At 30.4% G+C, this 20,740-nt stretch overlaps 1 protein-coding gene across 6 annotated transcripts in view; it reads left to right on the top strand.

Annotated features, from left to right (window-relative positions):
• The window catches only part of LOC142331265 (uncharacterized), a 106,335-nt gene that overhangs the window by 80,553 nt on the left and 5,042 nt on the right, over window positions 1-20,740 (top strand). For all 6 annotated transcript variants that reach the window (XM_075377234.1, XM_075377073.1, XM_075377150.1 and 3 more), the window contains one exon: window positions 17,341-17,478. In XM_075377234.1, coding sequence (XP_075233349.1) covers window positions 17,341-17,478 — 138 coding nt within the window. The remainder of the gene's footprint in view (window positions 1-17,340; window positions 17,479-20,740) is intronic.

Raw genomic sequence — 20,740 nt, 5'->3', positions numbered from 1 at the left:
AGTAAGGGTCAGTCCATTTGATGACCCAAGGGTGGTTGCTTGACCAATTAAAAAAAATTAAAACTTGCTCACTAGCTTCCTACATGTCTCAGGACCTTAAAAATATTTTTTTATTTAAGTAATTTACCTGTGGCTGCTATTTCTGTTACAGTGCGCACACCTATTTTTGTGATTGTAAGGGTTTACGGAAAAAATCATAATTAAAAAACTATTGGTCTTGGAAGGATGAAATAAAAAACAATTTATTCATAATTTCTCTTTGTAAAAGACTGGTCCAGTAGTTTATTTACCTCTCTTTCTTCTTTCTATGAGAAAATTACTCATAAAGTTGAACATAAAAAACTGAAATTTCACTTTAGGTAATTTTTCAATAGGCAGGGATGGCATACACAGTTAGAATTATTTTTTTATATGTAAGTATGTGTTAGTAGTTTTACCATAAACAATATTAATGGTGATATACGTACCCCTAAATTTTTATGAATTTTTGAAAACTATTTTTTTAAAGTCCAATGTTGGCCTCAAATAACTTTAATGGGGCTGGTGATAAAAATTTCAAATTTCCACACCTTACAGTGTTTTTGTAAATGTTTATGGCAAATAAAATAGTTTCTTGTGTATTGTACTAATAAAAAAGTTATAAACTCTTAAAAATCATGAAAAATCTGCTGAAAGGAATACCATTTTGACTAACTAAATAAGTGCTCCAAGGGTGTTCCTTGTCTTGGCACTTTAATATTTGTATACTTATTACCGAAGTTGAAATAGACTTGTTTGATCCATTCAACTGCAGTGTTCATGTTATAACAGGTGCTTAAAATCATTTCCAGTCATCAGGAAAATTCATGTTGCAACATGCTCATTTATGTTTATTGCATCATTTAGCTTTGCAGTTACAGACTGGTCAGTCTGCCATTAGTCGGTGACCTGTTCATATCTTTACCGACTGTCAAATTTCATCCTGTGTTTAGAAGTGTTTATTAAATAAATAAGTTATACTTAATATTATATTTGCAAATTTTAAAATCAGTTACATTTTTACATTATTTTCAAGCAATTTCACATAAAACAATGAAAAAACAATGTTCCGTAGGATTTATGTGAATGAAGGTCATAAAACAGTTTATGGTACAGTGCCAAAAAAAACTCATTAAAATTTTTTAATTTAGTGATGAAAACCAACAACTTATTTTACATGTTGATTCAGATGTCATAGAGGTTTTTGTGAAAATTCAGTCACCTGTATGGACAGTTTGTTGTTACCCTTTGAGAACTCATAAAAACAGTTAAGAAAAGCTTAAAACAAATGAGATTAGAGCAAGCTGTTAAAGAACACATTTTTCCAAATTTAAATGTAGTTCCTGGAAAGTCTCCTTATGTTAACTGTTTGAAAAGTATTTTTTCTCACCAGAACAAAGAACTATATGAATGCAGAGGCCAAGAGCAATACATTGCTCCACATGACAATATTGAACAGCTGGATGCTGCTTGTAGCATTTTGGGTGATTCACCTCCATCAAAATTGAAAAATTTAAGCACAGAACAAACGCCATCAGCAATAAAATTTAAAATAAATAAGGTCTGAAAAATTAAAAAAATAATTGTGTTTTGACTCAAAAGTTTCTGAAAATGAAATCCAGTTCAATGTTCTTCACATGAATATAATGATCTTATTTTAAAACTAAAACAAAAAGTTGTTCTTGCTTCTAAAGAAGATAAGGTTAATATTATCACTTTACTTCCCCAATCTTGGACCAGATCTAAAATAATATCAGAGTTCAGTGTGTCTGAGCGTTTGGTTAGACTTACTAGAGAATTAGTTAATGAGCAAGGCATTCTTCTACTGCAGTTAGGTAAAAGACAGAAAGCAGGAATTAGTAACGACACAATTAAAAAATTGTGTTATTTTATGAAGATGACAATAATAGCAATCCTGGTAAAAAAGATTGTGTTAGCACACGTGTTAATGGTGTTAAAGTGCATTAGCAAAAGCACCTTGTTCTGATAAAACTTAGATGAATTGTATGTCTCCTTTAAAAGTGAAAAATCTGAGGAAAAATTGGAAGATCAAAGTTCTGCGAATTCCATCCAAAATGGTGTATCTTGGCTGGTGCATCCAGGACTCATACAGTTTGTGTCTGCCCCCACCACCAGAACATTAAACTCATGATGGATGGTCCCAAATGTTGATTATAAGGTTTTAGTAGATATCTTTGTTTGTGACAAGGCTAACTACAGCTGTATGATGAATGTGTGTACCAAATGTCCTGGTAAACAGGCAGTGTTTGACATGCTCAAGTTTTCCAAAGAGGTATGATGTGTTACCAGATACAATAATGTACAAACAGTAGGTAACAACTGATAGGGCAGAGATGATTACTATTCTTCAGACCAAAGATGAGTTTTTCGAATCATTAGTGGAAAGCTGGAAACTCACCATTTCATGTCAAAATCTCACCTGTGATGGTGTGGGAGGAACAACAAAATGAGAGGTGGCAAAAGCCATTAAATAGTCAGATACTAGAGGTTGATGAAATATATTCATTTTGTAATTACAAACTGAAAAACATCAAGTGTTTTTTATTAAATCAGATTAGATAGCTAAGATTTCAGAAACGCTAAAAAACAGTTTTGACTGATGTGAAGAGTTGTTGGTACTAGAAGCTACCACAAGTATGTTCCTGTATCAGAAAGCATTGTAAAATGTTACTTTACTTCAAACTCCAAGGACTATGAAGACCATCCTGTGTCAAGTATTGTACCACTTTCACTTAAGGAAAAGACTTTATTGCTTGTGTGTATGACAATCAGTGGTGGATAGGAGAAGAGGTAGATATTAGCCTCGAAAATGACGATGTGCAGGTTCATTTTTCCACCCAGCTGGACCACATACATCATTTCAAGAGTCTCAACAAAACAAAGTGCTAGTATCGATCTGCAAAGTCCTGAGAAAGTTGACATCACTAACTATAGTGACAGGTCATTTCCATACAATTTCAAGAGAATTATCAGAAGAGATATCACAGCTGTTGGTTAACTACACTAAATAATAAACTTTCTTTTCTACAAAAATAGTCTTATTTCATTGAAGAATAATTAAAATTTTGCTACAATTTATTTTTTCTTCAATAGTGTTTACAAAAATAACCCAATATAAAAATAAAACTTAATTCTTAAAAATGATGATGTAGGCTACTCATTGAAATCTGTTTGGATAACTTTTACAGGGATTTTTGAATCAAAATTGTATTAGGTTACTGTTATTGATTAAGTTATTAAATTACAATTATTATCATTAATAATTTTAAAAAAAAACTATTAACACAGGGGCTAAATATTAAAAAATTGTAAAGTGCAAAGAAGACAAGAAAAAACCGGTTTTAACAGGTTTTTCATGATTTTTGAGAGGTTATAACTTTTTTATTAGTTAAATACACAAGAATTATTTTATTTACCATACATCTACAAAAACAATACAAGTTATGCAAATTTGAGATTTTTATCACCAGCCCCATCAGAATTATTTGAAGCCAAAATTTGAATTTAAAAAAAAAAATTTCAAAAATTCATAAAAATTTAAGGGTAAGTATATCACCATTAATATTATTTATGGTAAATCTACTTGCATGTAAAAAAATAATTCTTACTGTGTATGCCATCCCTCCTACTTGAAAAAAATTACCAAAAGTGAAATTTCACGGTTTTTCATGTTTAACTTAATTGGTAATTTTCTCATAGAAAGAAGAGAGTAAGGTAAATAAACTACTAGACCAATCTTTTATCTTCAGAAAATATGATTAAAGTGCTTTTGTTTCATCCTTTCAGGACCAATAGTTTTTTAGTTATGATTTTTTCCGTAAACCCTTATGATCATCACAAAACTAGGTGTGCACACCGTAACAAAATTGGCTGTCACAGGTAAATTGCATAAATAAAAGATTTAAAAAAAATTGTTTTAAGGTCCTGAAACAAGTGGGTAAGTTTCAGTTTTTTTTAATTGGTCAAGCAACTAGCTTAAGTTTTTTTGGGACATTTCAAATGGATTGACGCATAATTTATTTGTGGAATAATGTGATATAAGAAGCATGAGCCTGTATGAATATGCCTACACTGTAGTCAAGATATTCAGTGTTCGTTTATTAATTACTAAGTGTTTATGTAGTTACAGTTTTTTTTTTTAAATTTAGGTATCTTTTGAAGTATGGCTACTTTTTACAATAATAAATGTTGTAATCCATTTCAAGAAGTAGGTCATAATAATTTTACTAGGAATTTAAGAAAAATGTTTGCATGGATGACAGAAAAAAATCCAAGTTTAGAAAGTGATTGGTAGATTTGTGATAAGAGTCAGAAAAAAACTTGCCTCAGTTAGTAGTAAAGCTTCAGAAGTAGAATAAGGAGAAGAAGCAGATGATGGTACAGAAGCCCTTTATGATGAAACTAATTATGCATTAGACAGGTTCAGTGAGAGTCTAGTGAGTATTGGGGAATCACCTGTAAAATCTAAAAGATTGCTAGAGTAAACATATCCTGCCAAAAAGATTACAAAAATTGAGTCATCAGTGAGGGAAAAAATACCCAGTATAGCAAGTAAACACTCTGAGACTTCATCTCAAGTTGAACCTGATAGCAAAATCTTGGTACAGTTGAAAAAAAAAGTAATTGTACAACAGATAGAAGTCTTAAAATAACAATCCTTACTCTTCTTCCATGAAGTTGGAGCATCAAAAAAGTGCAAGATGAATTCCCAGGAACTACCAAGGATATAACAGGCAAAACAACTAGTTAAAGAACAAGGGATTCTGTTATCAGTGAACCCTAAACCTGGAAAGTGTTGGGATTAAAACATAGTTGGATGGATGTATTCAGGCATTTTATAAATCAGATGGTATAAGTTGTGTAATGCCAGGCAAAAACGACTTCACAATGAAATCATCCTGTGGAAACATTTAAGTTCAAAAAAAAGACTAGTACTGGCTAATCTGTAAGAGATATATCAACAGTTGAAAGAAACTCATACAGGTATTAAAATTGGGTTTTCTACCTTTGCTGCTTTACGTCCTAAAAATTGTGTTTTAGCAGGTGCCAGTGGAACTCAGTGTATATGTGTGTGTGTGTAGAATGTGAAATTAATGTGTGAAGGATGTACATTAAACCATTTAACAAAAGAGTGCAGCAATCATTTCACTTCTTATAAACAATGTGTGGCATAAATTATTTGTAATCCAACCTCAAGAAATTTGTTATGTTGGTGAGCCCAAGAATTGACTTGATTCTGACAATTTTAAAAACATTTTAGATTCATTATTTATTGAAAACTCTGAGGACAAAATAACTTTTAAGTAATGGATATCAACTGATTGTTCAAGTTTAGAGATAGTAGAGAACACAAAAGATTTTATTGAGATGTTTATTGAAAAATTATCATTGTTCCCCATTCATACGTTGCCTCTCAGCAGTCAAACTTCTTAAAAAATTAAAAAACTGTAATTGAACTCGGAATCTTTATCACATAATGTGACTTTAATGAAAATTATTAATTTGTGCTACAAGATAAAGCCTAAGGGTTCACTGGAACATTAAACAGGCTACAGTTCTTCTTTTTGCTATTTATTTTAAAAGCCAAGAATTTTCTGACACTTTAAATGATAATTTAGTTGTTACGTCTGACTTCCTTAAACGTGACATCTCTTTTTTTTTTTCAAAAAGACTAATTCACTTTTTAAAATGAAAGTGTGATATTGTCAATAACCTAATTCACTTCTCAAGTGGCTCAGTAGAACAATATAAAAATCGTAAAAATTTTGTGAATTTAATGTATTGTAAGGATGTCTTTGGTGCTGAAGCTGAATGGCACCGCATGACATTCTTTGTCACATCACATGGCAGTGCATGTGATGATCTTGGTGGTACTCTTAAATGATTAGAATCAAAACAAGGTTATAACGCTCATACCAAGCTCAAATAACAGCAGTCACTTAGCTTTATGATTGGATTGATCAAATATTAAAAGTATGAGTTTCATATGTGTTTCAGTTGAAGAATACTAGAAAGCAGAAAAGTATTTATCATCTTGTTTAGCAAAAGCGGTGGCAATACCAGGTATTCAAAAGTTGCATGCTATTTTACCAGCCAGGAAAGGATATCTTAAAACAAAAATTATTTCTGAAAATGAAAAATATGAACAACATAAAGTTTTGCGTTAAACAGAAATTTGTTTTTCTGAAATTTCTGATATAAACGGTTTTGTCACGTGCATGTATAAATGGTGCTTGGTGGTTGGCTTGTGATTATCAGCAAATGAATCGACAGAAGTGGAAGTAAGTTTTCTTCACTCTCAAGGTCTATTTTGTTATGTTTTTTCAGTACACAGTGATATTCTAATATTATCTTGGCAGAAAGTACTAACAAAAGTTATTTTGAAAACTGCTACTGAGTGTACATATACATTATTTGAAAAGGAAACTACTTGGGCAAATGAAAAACTGACTGTGAAATAATCAGGTATTTCAAATAAGCACATAAACACTTTTAAAATTATTACTTAATACTAATGTTATTGGTATAATTTTTAAGTAACAGTAATTGAAAGGCAATGAAAATATCAGATTACATTTATTAAATCATTATTATAAAAAATTATTTTTATTAAGAAACATTACTTTGAAAAATTAATCAGTACATTAGCGTTAATCAATACATAAGTGCTGATGATGTATTTTATCAAACTATTTTTAAAATTAATGCAGATTAAAATATTTATTTAAAATAACAGCTACTGGAATGAACAGTTAATTTAAGAATGTATAAAACTTAAATTTAAAATTTTTATTGATTTTTTTACGTTTTATGTACTATGTAAGATTTAGACTGTCAAAATGTCTAACTCATAAACGCTGTAACTATAATTATTTAAAGACGTGCATTATTATATTTTAACTATTAATTGTACAATTATTATTTGTCTTATTGTAGCTTCTTGTATTAGGAGAAGTTGAGTCTTGAGAATTATATTTTATACATTATTATGTTTTACACTTAATTTTTTAGATCCATTAAAAGTGTATTAGATTTATTGTTTTACTTAAAACTATTACTTAATTTCACTTTTAAGCCTAAAGTGCAAGAATTTTCAACCTCATTTTGACTTAATATTCATTGCAGCCTTATGATAAAACTAATTAGAAATTAAAAAAGTAAATTTTACTGAAACATTGATACACATTTCTTTTTTTATCTTCTGATCTCAAAGCAGTCCCATTTTCAAATTTTCTCAACTGCTTCATAGTATAATGATAAATAACATACACATTTTATTAAAAAAATTAAAGACCTGTTTTTTTTTCTGAAATTCAAGGTCAAAATTGGTGTCCTTGAAATCAAACGATGTAAACATAGGTTTTTTATAATCATACAAAAGAGCATCAAATAAGCTTTAAAGTGAGACCAAGTTTATCATTCTACCGTAATAAATAGCAAAGTTGTGCTGACCTAACACTATTGCTGCAAGTCAAAATTTGCCATTTTCCAGCAAATTTGAAGGGTTCTATAAACGAAACGGTTTATGATAGAGAGCTGAAATTCAGTATTTTTTCATAATCCTATCAGCAGTTAAGTCATACCAAATTTCATGAAAATCCCAGTTGGTCAGATTTTGGTCCTGTTGATTTAACAGGGAATGACCCTAGGGTAAACATTTGAGTTCTTCAGGCGTGGAGTTTAGCCTTCTTAAAATCAGGTTCCACACCTGCTTAGGGAGGCCCTATCTATACTTTGTAAATTTGAAAGATTTTTCAATTATAAAGGTTACCGATTAAGATTTATGTAAATTGTAGAATTTATTAAAAAGTTAATATTGAAAATTGAGACTAAGTTATAAAAATCTGTATTGTTGGTTTAAAAATTAAAATTTGAGAAATTGATAAATAAATCTTATAGTTATTGAAATATTTGAGTCTTGCCAACAAATTACTGTTAACAATGAGATTCAGTTTATGATGGATTAATGTTTATTTTGTGTTTTGTGAGTACTTTCCTAAAATGCAGAAGTTACACTTTCTTTGTAAAAATAATAAAATTATGATAATGGATATGAATTATAATTTTTTTTTTTTTGAGTGAAATGTGCTTACACTTTTATGACAGAATATACTTTCTGGTTTTCTTATTTATGTAAGTAAAAAATGTTAAACATTAAAGTTAAAAATTATTATTTATATAGGTTTAAAATGTAAGCAACCCCTGATCGGGGTCCTACAACCCCACTTTGGATTGTGATGTAGATTGTATGAGCAGTTGAAAACAGAGAAAAAATTTGTTTCATTACATTAAAAAAAAGCTGGTATTTTATTTTCACTTTTTAAAATAAGTAAAAGAAGTGTAGCTTTCTTAGAGACTGTAACATTTTGTACCAAACGTATTAAAGAAAATCACAATTGAAATGAACTACTGTGTTCAGTAATTATAACCTTTTCACAGATCCAAATAAACTGTTGCTTATTGCACATGAGAATGCTTACTCCCAGAAATACAGGCAGAATCCTCCCTGTTAGGATTCTTCCTGTATGTCTGTCTGCCTGTATTCTGCTGCTTATGTCTTTTGATGAACTAAATAAATCTCTTATTCTCATCAGTATAGAATAGTACAATATGATATCAGGAATGTGTAGGTTTTCTAGTACATTGATAAAAATTGAACTGCCCCAACAAGTATCTGGATGGATCAGGAGAAAAGCTTGATCAGAGCAGCGCTACAAAATATAATAATGCTGAACTATATGCCATAAATGAGGCTGTGAATATCATTCATTAATCCTAAGTACCGAAATATCCTTATTTGCAGCAACTCTTGTAGTGCACTCCAAGCTTTAGAAGATTTTTGCTCTAGACATCCTTTGGTCACTGAAATCTATAATGCGATCGCCGAGTTGAACCATCGCAACACGTAAGCGAGTTTCTGTTGGATTCCTAGCCTCGTGGGAATTCCAGGTAATGAACGTGCAGATTCCGCTGCTAAAGACGCATCTAATCAACCTCCTTTCACCACTCGTGTTGCTGCTTCTGACTATTAATTGTATAAAACAGTCTCTAAGAGTAAAGTGGCAAGGTGACCTGGACAGCTACCGTTGATAATGATCTCCGGAACATTAAAGATTCTGTGTTGCCATTGGACTCCTTATGCAGAAAAACTCGTCGTGAGGAAGTGGTCCTCTGTCGATTGCGATTAGGGCATACCAGAGTTGCACACGAGTACCTCATTTCAGCAGGACATGCACCACTGTGCGTGCAATGCAACTGCCGCTTGACTGTGCGGCACATACTTTTGGATTGCGTATGTTATGCGGCGTTGCGTCGTAAATTTAAATTACAGAGAAACATTCTTCGGTACTTACGTATTAACGCCACCGAAGTTACAGCTATTTAAAAACAAAGTAGTCAATCGGATTTCGGTGGAAAACGGGCTGATATAGAGTTTAACATAGATTCAAAACGGTCTCTTTATTAATTTTAATAAATGGTTATTTATATTTATTTATTTTATAAATATAATTTAACCTACGCTCGCTTCGCTCGCTAACTTTGACTAATTAACAGGAGTATTTTGATTATTTAAATAATAAATAATTGCAATAATTACTGAATTTATTAAATAAATACTCAAAAAATTACGGTGTTAATTAGTCAACGTTAGCGAGCGTAGGTTAAGTTTGGTTAAATTATATTTATAAAATAAATAAATATAAATAACTATTTATTAAAATTAATAAAGAGACTGTTCATTTTCCACCGAAATCCGATTGACTACTTTGCTTTTAAATAAAGCTGTAGCTGTGGTGGCGTTAATACGTAAGTACCCATTCTTCAAATTCTGGGCAATAATAAGAAAGGTTTAGACACCGGGTGTTGCTATTTTTACGAAGTGTTAAATTTAAAATTGTAATATATTTCCTTGTTCTCGTGTTGAAGAATTATTGTAATGTTTTCTTTTCATTTAATTGTTTTGATTCTTATTTTTGTTATTCGGTATCCGAGAAGGGACCTTTTACTCCCCTCTCCGACCCTATTGATGTTTTATTTATTATTTTATCTTGTTAGGTTTCCCGCTGTGATATTAGTTTTAAGTTTTATTTCACTTATAATATTTTTTTTTAATGTTAATTTTAGTTTTTTTTTAGTCTTTCTGTTATCAGAGGAGGGATCCTTTACACCCTCTCGGACTTTAAATTCTATTTATTATTTGTTAATTTTAGTTTTTAGCTGTGATAATAATTTTTAATTTTAATTTTTTAAACTAGTTTTTGTTTCTTTTATTATTTTTATTAAAAAAAAGAAGTTTTATACCGGACGATGATAACGCGAAAGCGTTTTTCACCCTCAAAAAAAAAAAAATCGACATGATATCAATCAGCCCGGGGACGTCTTCGACAGATGTAAATGTGTTATCTTCCTTCGTTATGTTCATTAGTTCGGGTACAGCAGCGGTACAGGTGCTCGCGCCGTGCCAACTTTGCGGCGCTCCCCAAACAGTCTCGCTCGTCCGGTATCGGACATTGGGGTACCCGTGCGTGGCCCGTAACTTCCCCGTTCCAACGATATGCTTAATTTAACTGGTTGGTTTTTGCGCGGGATGAGGCTGACATTGAATTTTTATACTTTTTTACATGCTTACTTTAATTTTTACACATAAATATTGTCCAAAGTACATGTATTATTACTTAAATCGATCTTTCTCGATACACTCTAAACACAAACACATGATCACCGCGCTATCACATCTAAGTGAGCTACACTGAATGGAAATGAGCGAGAGCGCCAGTTTTGGCTGATCTGTGCTGTGCTCCCTCCCCGTCAATCCGCTCACGGGTGACGCAAACTGATAGTTGTATCGGCGAGCTGACCATGTAAATTATAAAATGACACCGCATTTACGTCTCTGAAACTAATAGTTAAGAGAGTTATTAAGGCAGGACGATATAGACTTTTTCGTTTCGCTACAAATTTCTGTTCTGGTTCTCCTATGTTTCGGTGATTTTAAAGACGTTTCATGTCAAAATGTTAACAAAAAAAAAAACGCAGTTACGAGCCTCTTCTTGTAAGCGGAAGTATTCTTCTGTTGATTTACAAAAAAGGTTAATTCAGACTGTTATTGCTACTTTAATGGAATACGTGAATATTCTTTTTGTAGCAAAGATTGGGCAGGCATTCATAAATATAATCGAGTATAAGTTAAACGTTTTAAAATTACTAATTCGTGTACATAATTTGTATTTACATGCGCCAAAGAATGATCTGAGAGCTCATTGTTTTATCTTGAAACTTGTCCGATTTTTTGAGGCTGCAAAATAGGATATTAAACATAGGACAGGAATATTCAGGCGTAATAAATATGTATTTAAATAAAGTAAATATATACGTTTTATAAAAAGGTTGCAGATTTAAAAATAAAGAAAAAAGTCTGCACAAAAAACTCATGAACAAAGCTACTTGTTTGAAACTTTTTCCTTTAACAGCTATAAAAATATATGATTGTATTCACAAGATAAGATTGTTTTAATTCACATTTTAATTTTAATCCCGTCTAGATAGCGCTATAGCTCTAGAAGGGAAAACATTGTAATCGGCCCAATTTGGCATATGCGGTTTTCACCGGATCTTGACTTTTTGACACTTAAGGAACCCAAAAAACTGAATGGAGATTTCCTGAATGTTAATGCTCCTCTGTACGTGTGTGTGTGCCGTGTTGGCCTCTAAACCACCTTATATCTTCACAACTGTTTGTTAACAATTACAAAATAACAATATTTGCAAAAATATTAATATAAAGTAACTCGGTCTGTCTGAGTCTCGAACATGATCGCCCGGTTGACTCGGTACCTGGTGTGTTTAGGCTCGCGGTTACACCAGTCTCCCGACCGTACAGGCGAAATTTGCTCTATATAAGTTGTGAAATTACATTAGTTAAGTTATTGCCGACTGTCGCCGCTAGTACTTCCACACCCGCGCGAATTAAATTTATATTTAATAGCCTTAATTTAAGTCTATATTTAATAGCTTTAGTTAGAATCATTGAATTAAGTTGTGTGTCTAAGCTGTGCATCAGAAACAATCCTCAGTTTAGGACTTTCATGGAAAGTCCTTCGACTATTTTGTCAGCTTTTTTTATTGCAACAGTGTAACCTAAAAGGTTGTCTGTAAATTTATTTATTAAATCTCATTACTTATAGAGATGATACCTCTTGTACACCAGATGCCTCAAGCGCCATTTCCTACAAGAAATTGTGATCATTAGTACAAAAAAGCAAATTAATATACCCCTTTCTGTTGTGAAACATTGCCTTATAGGTAGGTACTGCATCTTAGTAGAGGAATACTGTACGTTTACTATAGTACTCTTAGATTCTTTTGTGTTTCTTTAGAAACAAGAGGTTGTTGGATTTTCTGTTACCAGAGATTCCTGGTTAGACATGGCATTTTTCATATGCTACAAAATTTCCATTTCATATTTGCAAGCTCAACCTTCAAAGCTTATGTCGTGAATTTAACCATCCAAAAAAAAATTACTTATTATGAACGATTTCTTATATTTCACTACTGGATAAATCATGGTTTGTTCTATCATTATTGTTTATAATAAGTGAATATAAGTGAATAAGTGAATAACATCTCAAATTTTTCAGTCATATTTAAATAAATTATACAAAAAATATAACGTAACATAATTATGTAATATGTTAATTATGTTAGAATTGAAAGGACACTAAAAATTTCACAATTTTTTCTATAAACTTTTACATTATTGTATAATAAAATAATATGTTCTGTACCGTTTTACTTACTGTTCTTTGTAAAAATTTCTTGCATACAATAATTTATTGATTTAATAGTTTATAGAAGATGAATAAAATATATGTTTGATGGAAATATATTTCCATCAATCAAAATTAACTGTGAAAACACAAAAATAGCAAGCTTAACATGAAACTTACCAATCTATTTAAGAAGCACTTTTAAAAAATACATGGATTTCTTATCATTTATTAAAATACTATATTGGTTAATTCATTTCTCCTGTCTGTTAAAGTGATAGTTATCATGATCACGAGTTAAAACGCTAGTTACAATTACATAATTAAATAGGTGTGCCAGTTAGGTCATTTTCCTTAGTTTACCTGTTTGTATATAAGTTCAGAAGCATTCTATTTATAATTGTAAATATAATTTTTTAAGGTTTTAAGCTTATTTGTATTTATTTATAAAATTTTCAAATTATTTCTATATTTGTTACTCCAAATCTGTGTGTAATCAGGTGAGATAAGCAATATTTGAAAATTTCATTCTTTTATTTGTTATGCTTTTAAAACTGTCTGTTTAACAGGATTATTTAATTTTACCAATGAATATTTCTCTTCAGTTCATACAATTTAACACCAGTACTGTTAAACTGTTCTTGGGATGTAATTTTAATACAATTTAACATCTTTTAGAACATTTTACTTCTACATTTCTTGTTTCTGTCACTAATTTTAACTTAACTATATATATATATATATTCTCACTGCTGCTACATTTCTAAATTAAAGGAAGGACAACTCCAAAGAAGATATTATCTTAAAGGTCCAAAATAACAAATATATATAAAAATAATATTTAGCCTTATTGTTAAAAATTTTATCATTTAAAAATCATAAAACAAAAGATTGAAATTTACTGTTGAAACCAATAATTATAGATAATAGATTTTTCTATGTAGTAATAGACGTTAATGAGAGCAATAAAACGGTTACTGAAGTTTTTCGAAAACCAACACATCACAATTCTGCTTTCTACAGAAAAAAAATGAATTCATCCTTTGTCACTCAAAATAAAAACATATTACTATATGATATACTCATATAAAACATCAATTTGACGAAGAAATAAAGCAAATCAGATTTATAGCATACCAAAATGGATATAAGGATATTTTTTAGAAAATATTTATAAGGGATACATTAAAAAAGGATACGGAAAATATATACTTCTATTTGATTAAACAAGAAACATAAATCTGTGAATTATATTGCATACACCGTCAGTTAATAAAAATAAATATAAAAAAGTTAATGTCTACATTACAGTACATATTTTGACTGATAAATGGTTTAAGAAAATATTTTAATTATACTAAAATTAAATCATAGGATGCGTTTAATAATGATGGTGCATATAAAATTAAAAAATCTGATATGGACAACACATGACTTCCTTGTATGTCTATTAACCCTTTCATGACTTTAGGAAACATTTTCCCCATTTTAAAACTGGTGATTGTCATATTTAATTATAACCTTATCTGCATTTTTTATACAGAATGTCAGAATAGAACGTAATAATAGACCGAATGCAATAATGTAAATGGAAAAAGTTTTGATAACTAATGAATATGCTGCTATTTAACTTTTACATTTTTAAAAAATATCGTCCGTTGACATATTAAGAAATCTATATAACAAAATAATTTATAATAAAATAAAATACAAATAAATTCACCAATTTAAATAAGCCAATTCAATTTAATTTAAATTAGGTCAGAATTTACAATGGTTACAATTTTTATCATATTAAATTGTAACAATTTTATCATGTTTATTTTGTTAAATTATTATATTTATTCCTGTTTTTTTATCATTCTTAAAAATAACTACCATCCACTTTACTACTTCATCTTCTTTATCTCTTCACACATCTTCTCTTAATTGTAATTCCAAATTTCCTAAATCTTGGGAAAACATATAGAAACAATTTCTTTAATTCACTCTCACTTTGTCACCTCTGTGTATATAAATAGGATTAAGACAAAATTTAGTATCCCATGTCTATTAAAAAGCTTTATTTGCATCATCGTCATCATAATTTAATTGCCCATTCTTGATTGTGTCTCTTAAGGTTTCCAGATGCTCCAATACAGACTATATTATGGTTGTATACTTTCCCTTATATATTTGTGCTGATAATACTTTTATTTAAGAAGAATACATATTTCAAATTTCTATGAAACCCTACTGATTACATAAAACAATTTAATTTCAGAACTAGCTAGATTAAAGCTGTTGTACCATGCTACAATTTCAGTAATCTTATTTGACATTTTCAATTTTTTAGCATATCTTATGTAAAACAAAACTATGAACTAAATGGATGCTTTTGGCCAAATGGTAAATGGTCACTGTTGTTGCAAGAGTTCAATTCGCAGTTAATTTCCTTTAACTTTGTTTCAGGCCCATTCAGCATGAACAAAGACATTGTGTTCAAGTCTGCATTGAGATGAAAGAATTTTTTGGAACCAACATGAACTTATGACATTCATTACTTGTGATGAATTCTGTGTTTATGGGTATAACCTTGGGATGAAGCAGTGGTCATCACAGTTAAAGAGTCCAATGTCTTCTCAGCTATTGAAAACAAGGCAGGTTCAAACCAACATAAAGTTAATGTTGATTGCTTTTGGCTGATGGCGAAAAGTTTTTTCATAAAGACTTTATTCCACTAAACCAAACTGTGATGATATAACAAATCATTATTCCTGCACTATGTCAATCTGCTAACCCACTTGTAAACTTTTTGTTCCTATTAATTCAACAGCTGTTTCACATCCTCTTGACTTCTGCCTGTTTCTGAAGATGAAATTGAAGTTAAAGGAATGATGTTTTGAGATTATTGAATTGGTAAATTGAAGAATCAAATCACATGAGGTAATGAACAACTTGACAAAAGGTGATTTTCAAGTGTTTCAGTTGAAGAAAAAACACTGGGGGTCATACAATCCATGTTGAAGGAGACTAGTTGAAGAGGATGGAGGTAGACGAGTCATTTTTAAGGCAGTTTTTTTATTTTTTTAGCTAATTTTTGGAACTTAGATAAAACTGTTCAATAAAATGTGCATAACTTTAGTTATATTTCGTTATTTTAGTGCCTAGGAAAAAATTTGTTAACTTAGTCAATTTATAAATCTATTTACCCTTAAGGGTTAGGCTTTTGTAGTAATTTACTTCTTGCAATCAAGAAATGAATCTTGTTTAAAAAACTTAAGTGTGCTTCTTTAAAATACTAGGGTAAGTTAATTATTATTCGTAATGTAGTTATATTTTTGTTTATGTTGGTAGTACTGTCGTGTTGCGTAGATGACGCATGTGTGGTTTAATTGTTGTTATGTCTGTGCAGGTTTAATGCTGCTAGGTTAGTTCCATTATCGTTGCCCTGCCGTTAACCATGACTGCTCCACTTTCTGTTTGCACCAAAGAAGAGCAACGTTCAGTGATCGGTTTTTTGTGGTCAGAAAGTGTATCAGAGGCTGAAATTCATTGAAGACTTTCAGTACAGTATGGGAACAGTATTTTGCCGCAACCGAGTGTATACAAATGGATTGGAAAATTCAAAAATGGTCACACAAGTGTTATGCATGACGAAGGAGCCTGACAACCGTTTTCCACCACAAATGAGGAAACCATTGAGCGTGCACGTGACATGGTTTTCTTAGACAGACAAGTAACTATTGATGAAGTGGCACATCACCTGCAAATTAGTCACAATTTTTTGGGATTCACAAGGTCCAGTAAGGGGTCCACACAAGGGGCATGACAATAAACAGTGCATGTTATAGTGAGATGCTTACTGCCAAGCTGAGGCCTGCAATTCGAAGTAAACGCCGAGGACTGCTGTCGAAAGGTGTTGTGCTGTTGCACGACAATACCCGTCTACATACTGCTGCCCACACTGCTGAAACCTCCAGAAACTCAACTTTGAAGTACTGGCTCATCCTCCGTATAGTTCTGATCTTGCCCCTTCTGACTACCACTTGTTTGGTCCACTCAAAGAGGCATTAAGAGACCATCGATTTACCTTGGACGAAACAGTGAAAGAAGCGGTGCATTCCTGGCTTGCAGCTCAACCGAAAATCTTCTTTTATGAGGGCATCAGGAAGCTTATGCAACTATGGACCAAGTGCGTTGAAATGCAAGGGGGGATATGTTGAAAAATGATGTACATGTAAGTTTCCTATTTGTATTGTAGTAAAATTTATAACTACATTGCGGATAATAATTGACATACTTTCGTACCTTGGAGAGCAATGCATCTACCCTTTCATGTGTTTATAGCTAATCTGTAATTTGAATTAATCATACAATTTTGATTTATTTGTACATTGTTATTTTATTTTTACTCCCTGTAACATCTCATTATCCTGTTTCTTATTCTCAAAAGCAAAAAAACTCAAAATGCAACATGACCATTGAGAAACGAAGAATTAAAACTCATTGTTATATAATTGCATGAAATTGAAATGTTATTATTTTGTTATAGGATGTTGATAAATCCCATTCATTGCCGCCAGAAAAAGATGATCCACTTCAAGTAGAGAATAGTAATATTTCATTGGCTGCTGCTGGTGTGAAAATAGCAACAGTTAAATTAGAGCAATTTGATGTGAAACAAGAAGTGGTAAGTCACCCTGTTAATAGATGTTGCCATACTATTTCTGTTTATGTAAATCTAACTGTTGTCGTGTATAAAATTTTACTAAAAAATAAACCTAATTGATAGAATCTATTTACTAATGTACTTTAGTGTTTCATCAGATTTAGTTCATAAAACATATATAAATTTTGGACTTGTGTAAATGGATTCTTTCATTGTTTTATACTTCTAATGTTATTGACTTCATTAATTTATTCAAGTTTTACATAAAGTTATGTCAATATTTCCAAAACAAATACAATTCTACAATGTAAAAAAAATAATGTTTATAGATTTCCCTCCTTCAGTGTTTCTCATCTCTTTTTCATTGCCAACATTCTGTTAGGCCTCAGTGAAGAGAAACCATAACAAAAACTCTGGATTTTTCCTTCAGCTTTATATTAATCCGGCATTGCTGGCTAGGCCTTATGTTACGCTGTTACTGGCTGTGAGTATTTCACTCACCGTTCAACTTTTTCTCTTCTGTAGTTTCATTATTGTCAATTTTACGCAAATAAGTATTTTTTTATTGTTCGTTATTACTAATTAATGATATAAAATTAATTTTCTGATATATACTATTTAATAACTATATTTACTTATGTAAATGATGTATTTTTTTTTGGGTTGGTTCTGGAGATTTTAGATACACTTATCACCATATTTGCGTAATACACATAATTTATTCTTGCACTTATTTTTATTTATTATACAAAAAAAAAATAACATATAAGTTTCCAGTTTGAAAATTAAAAGATAATAGTCAACATGTTACAAATTACAAGAAAAATTGTTTTTACACTATCAGTAATTAATTTGTTTCCTAGAATTAAAAAATGAAATCAACTTTATAGATTTTTGAAAAAATGAATCCCATGTAGCTAAAATAGTTCAACTATTATTAATAGAGTAAAATTTTAGCTAATCATCGCTTTCAGTATCTTGTCCCTTCCTTTTATTGAATTTTGTGCAGATTGAAACTGTATGTTTCCTACAAATAGCAGAATGACATTTGTCACAAAGATGACCTTATAATCAACATTAAGTTTGGGATCATCAATCATGAGCTATTAACATGTAAAAACATGCGTTGTTTGTTTTCTACTCTAAATTCACAAATTGTAATGAGTTCCTTTGGCACTGTATCATAACTGTTTTATGACACTCTTGATTCACATAAATTCCTATTGAACATTGTTTTATGTGAAATTATTTGAAAATAATGTAAAAATTTAACTGATTTTAGAATTTGCAAATATAATATTATTAAGTAAAACCTATTTGTTTATAAACACTTCCAAACACAGGATGAAATTTGAGACACTATAAAGATGTGAACATGTCACTGACTAATGCAAGACTGACCAGTCTGTAACTGCAAAGCTAAATGATGCAGCAAGCATAAATGAGCATGTTGCAATATGAATTTTCCTGATGACTGGAAGTGACTTCAAGCGCCTGTTATAACATGAACACTGCAGTTGAATGGTTCAAACAAGTTTATTTCAACTGCAGTAATAAATATAAAAATATTAAAGTGCTAAGAAGAGAAGAAACTTCGTTGGAGCACTTATTTAGCGAGTCAAAATGGTATCACTTTCAACAGGTTTTTCATCATTTTTGAGAAGTTAAAACAATTTTATCAGTACAATACAAAATAAATTATTTTATTTGCCTTAAACATCTACAAAATAACTGTATTTTATGGAAATTTGAAATTTTTATCACCAGCTCCATCAGAATTATTTGAAGCGAAAATTTGAATTAAAAAAAAAAAAATTATTTTCAAAAATTCATAAAAATTTATTGGTAAGTATATCATCATTAATATTATTTATGGTAAATCTATTTGTATATAAAAAAATAATTCAAACTGTGTATGCCATCCCTCCCTCTTGAAAAAAATTACCAAAAGTGAAATTTCACTGTTTTTCATGTTCAAATTTAAAGGTAATTTTCTCATAGAAAGAAGAGATATAGGTAAAAAAACCACTGGACCAATCTTTTACCATGAGAAAATATGAATAAATTGCTTTTTGTAGGACCAGTAGTAGTCTTTTAGCTATGATAATCACAAAAATAGGTGAGCGTACCGTAACAAGGATTGCTGCTGCAGGTAAACTGCTTAAATAAAAAATTAAAAAAAAAAAGTTTTAAGGTCCTGAAAACAAGGTGTAGAAAACAAGTGGGTAAGTATAATTTTTTTTGAATTGGTCAAGCAGTCAGTTTTATTGTTCCTTCTTACCTTGAAGAATCAATATAGCAAAGTATATAAAATTGTCCAAAGTAACTATTCAATCTTCCTTTGCAGCTTGATCACCTATATTAATTCTGTCCATATGATCTAACCTGTTATAAAGCGTAACTGAAAGGGAATAAACAATTTTTAATATACAATAAACATAAACTTATAAAAGATTATACAAAAGGTTGAATATATGGTAGGTTTTGTATTTTCTGCTGGATTTCTTGTGGGTTTCATTATAAAATCATTCCATAACGCAAGAAAGTAGAATTCTCAAAAAAAAATTATGACAAATTTACTAAAGGTATTATTTAAATATATCTAGATCATTTTGTACTAGATAATCCATCAGTGCATCTTAAGCAGAAGAAGAATTGTGTTTTAAAGCAAGATAAGCATTTTCATGCTAGAGAGAGGTAGTTTCAGAAAATATGTTGTTTTATTCATTTATATTGTCAGGTATTTTGGAAAAACTATAATTCTTAAAATAAAGGTGATTAAATTTATCATCTTTAGCTTGCTGCAATTTGCCCATACTTTATTCTTATTAGCTTGTTAAAGAGGTGATAATGTAATTTAAAATTCATACCTGTTGTTTAGTTTTATTTCTGATATTTTTATATATATATGTTAGTCAGCTTATTTATATGCATCACAACTTCTCTTTGTTTTGTCTCTTCTTGATCATGCTTATCTGGTTAACCAAAGAACAGGAATCCCTAACTTTATTGTTTATATACTCTTTAGACTTTATTGTCAATATTAATTAAATAAAAATTATATAATAGGTTGACTTACACAACTACTCAAATCATTATCAGCTGCTTGGTACGTGTATACTCCCTAAATATTCGAGCTGAATTAAAAGAAAGAGAAATGGCACATTTTTACTTGCAATTACCCTAAAAACTGCATTTACCCTTACACAAAGTTTCTTAAGAATAATGTTTTTAAGTCTTAGTGGTACAAAGGTCAGTCAATAATCTCACATATTTTTCTTTC

The sequence above is a fragment of the Lycorma delicatula genome, chromosome 1 (assembly GCF_047948215.1).
Source record: "Lycorma delicatula isolate Av1 chromosome 1, ASM4794821v1, whole genome shotgun sequence".
NCBI lineage: Eukaryota > Metazoa > Arthropoda > Insecta > Hemiptera > Fulgoridae > Lycorma > Lycorma delicatula.
The sequence above is the reverse complement of the archived record's forward strand: the minus strand, read 5'-3'. Positions and strand labels throughout refer to the sequence as shown.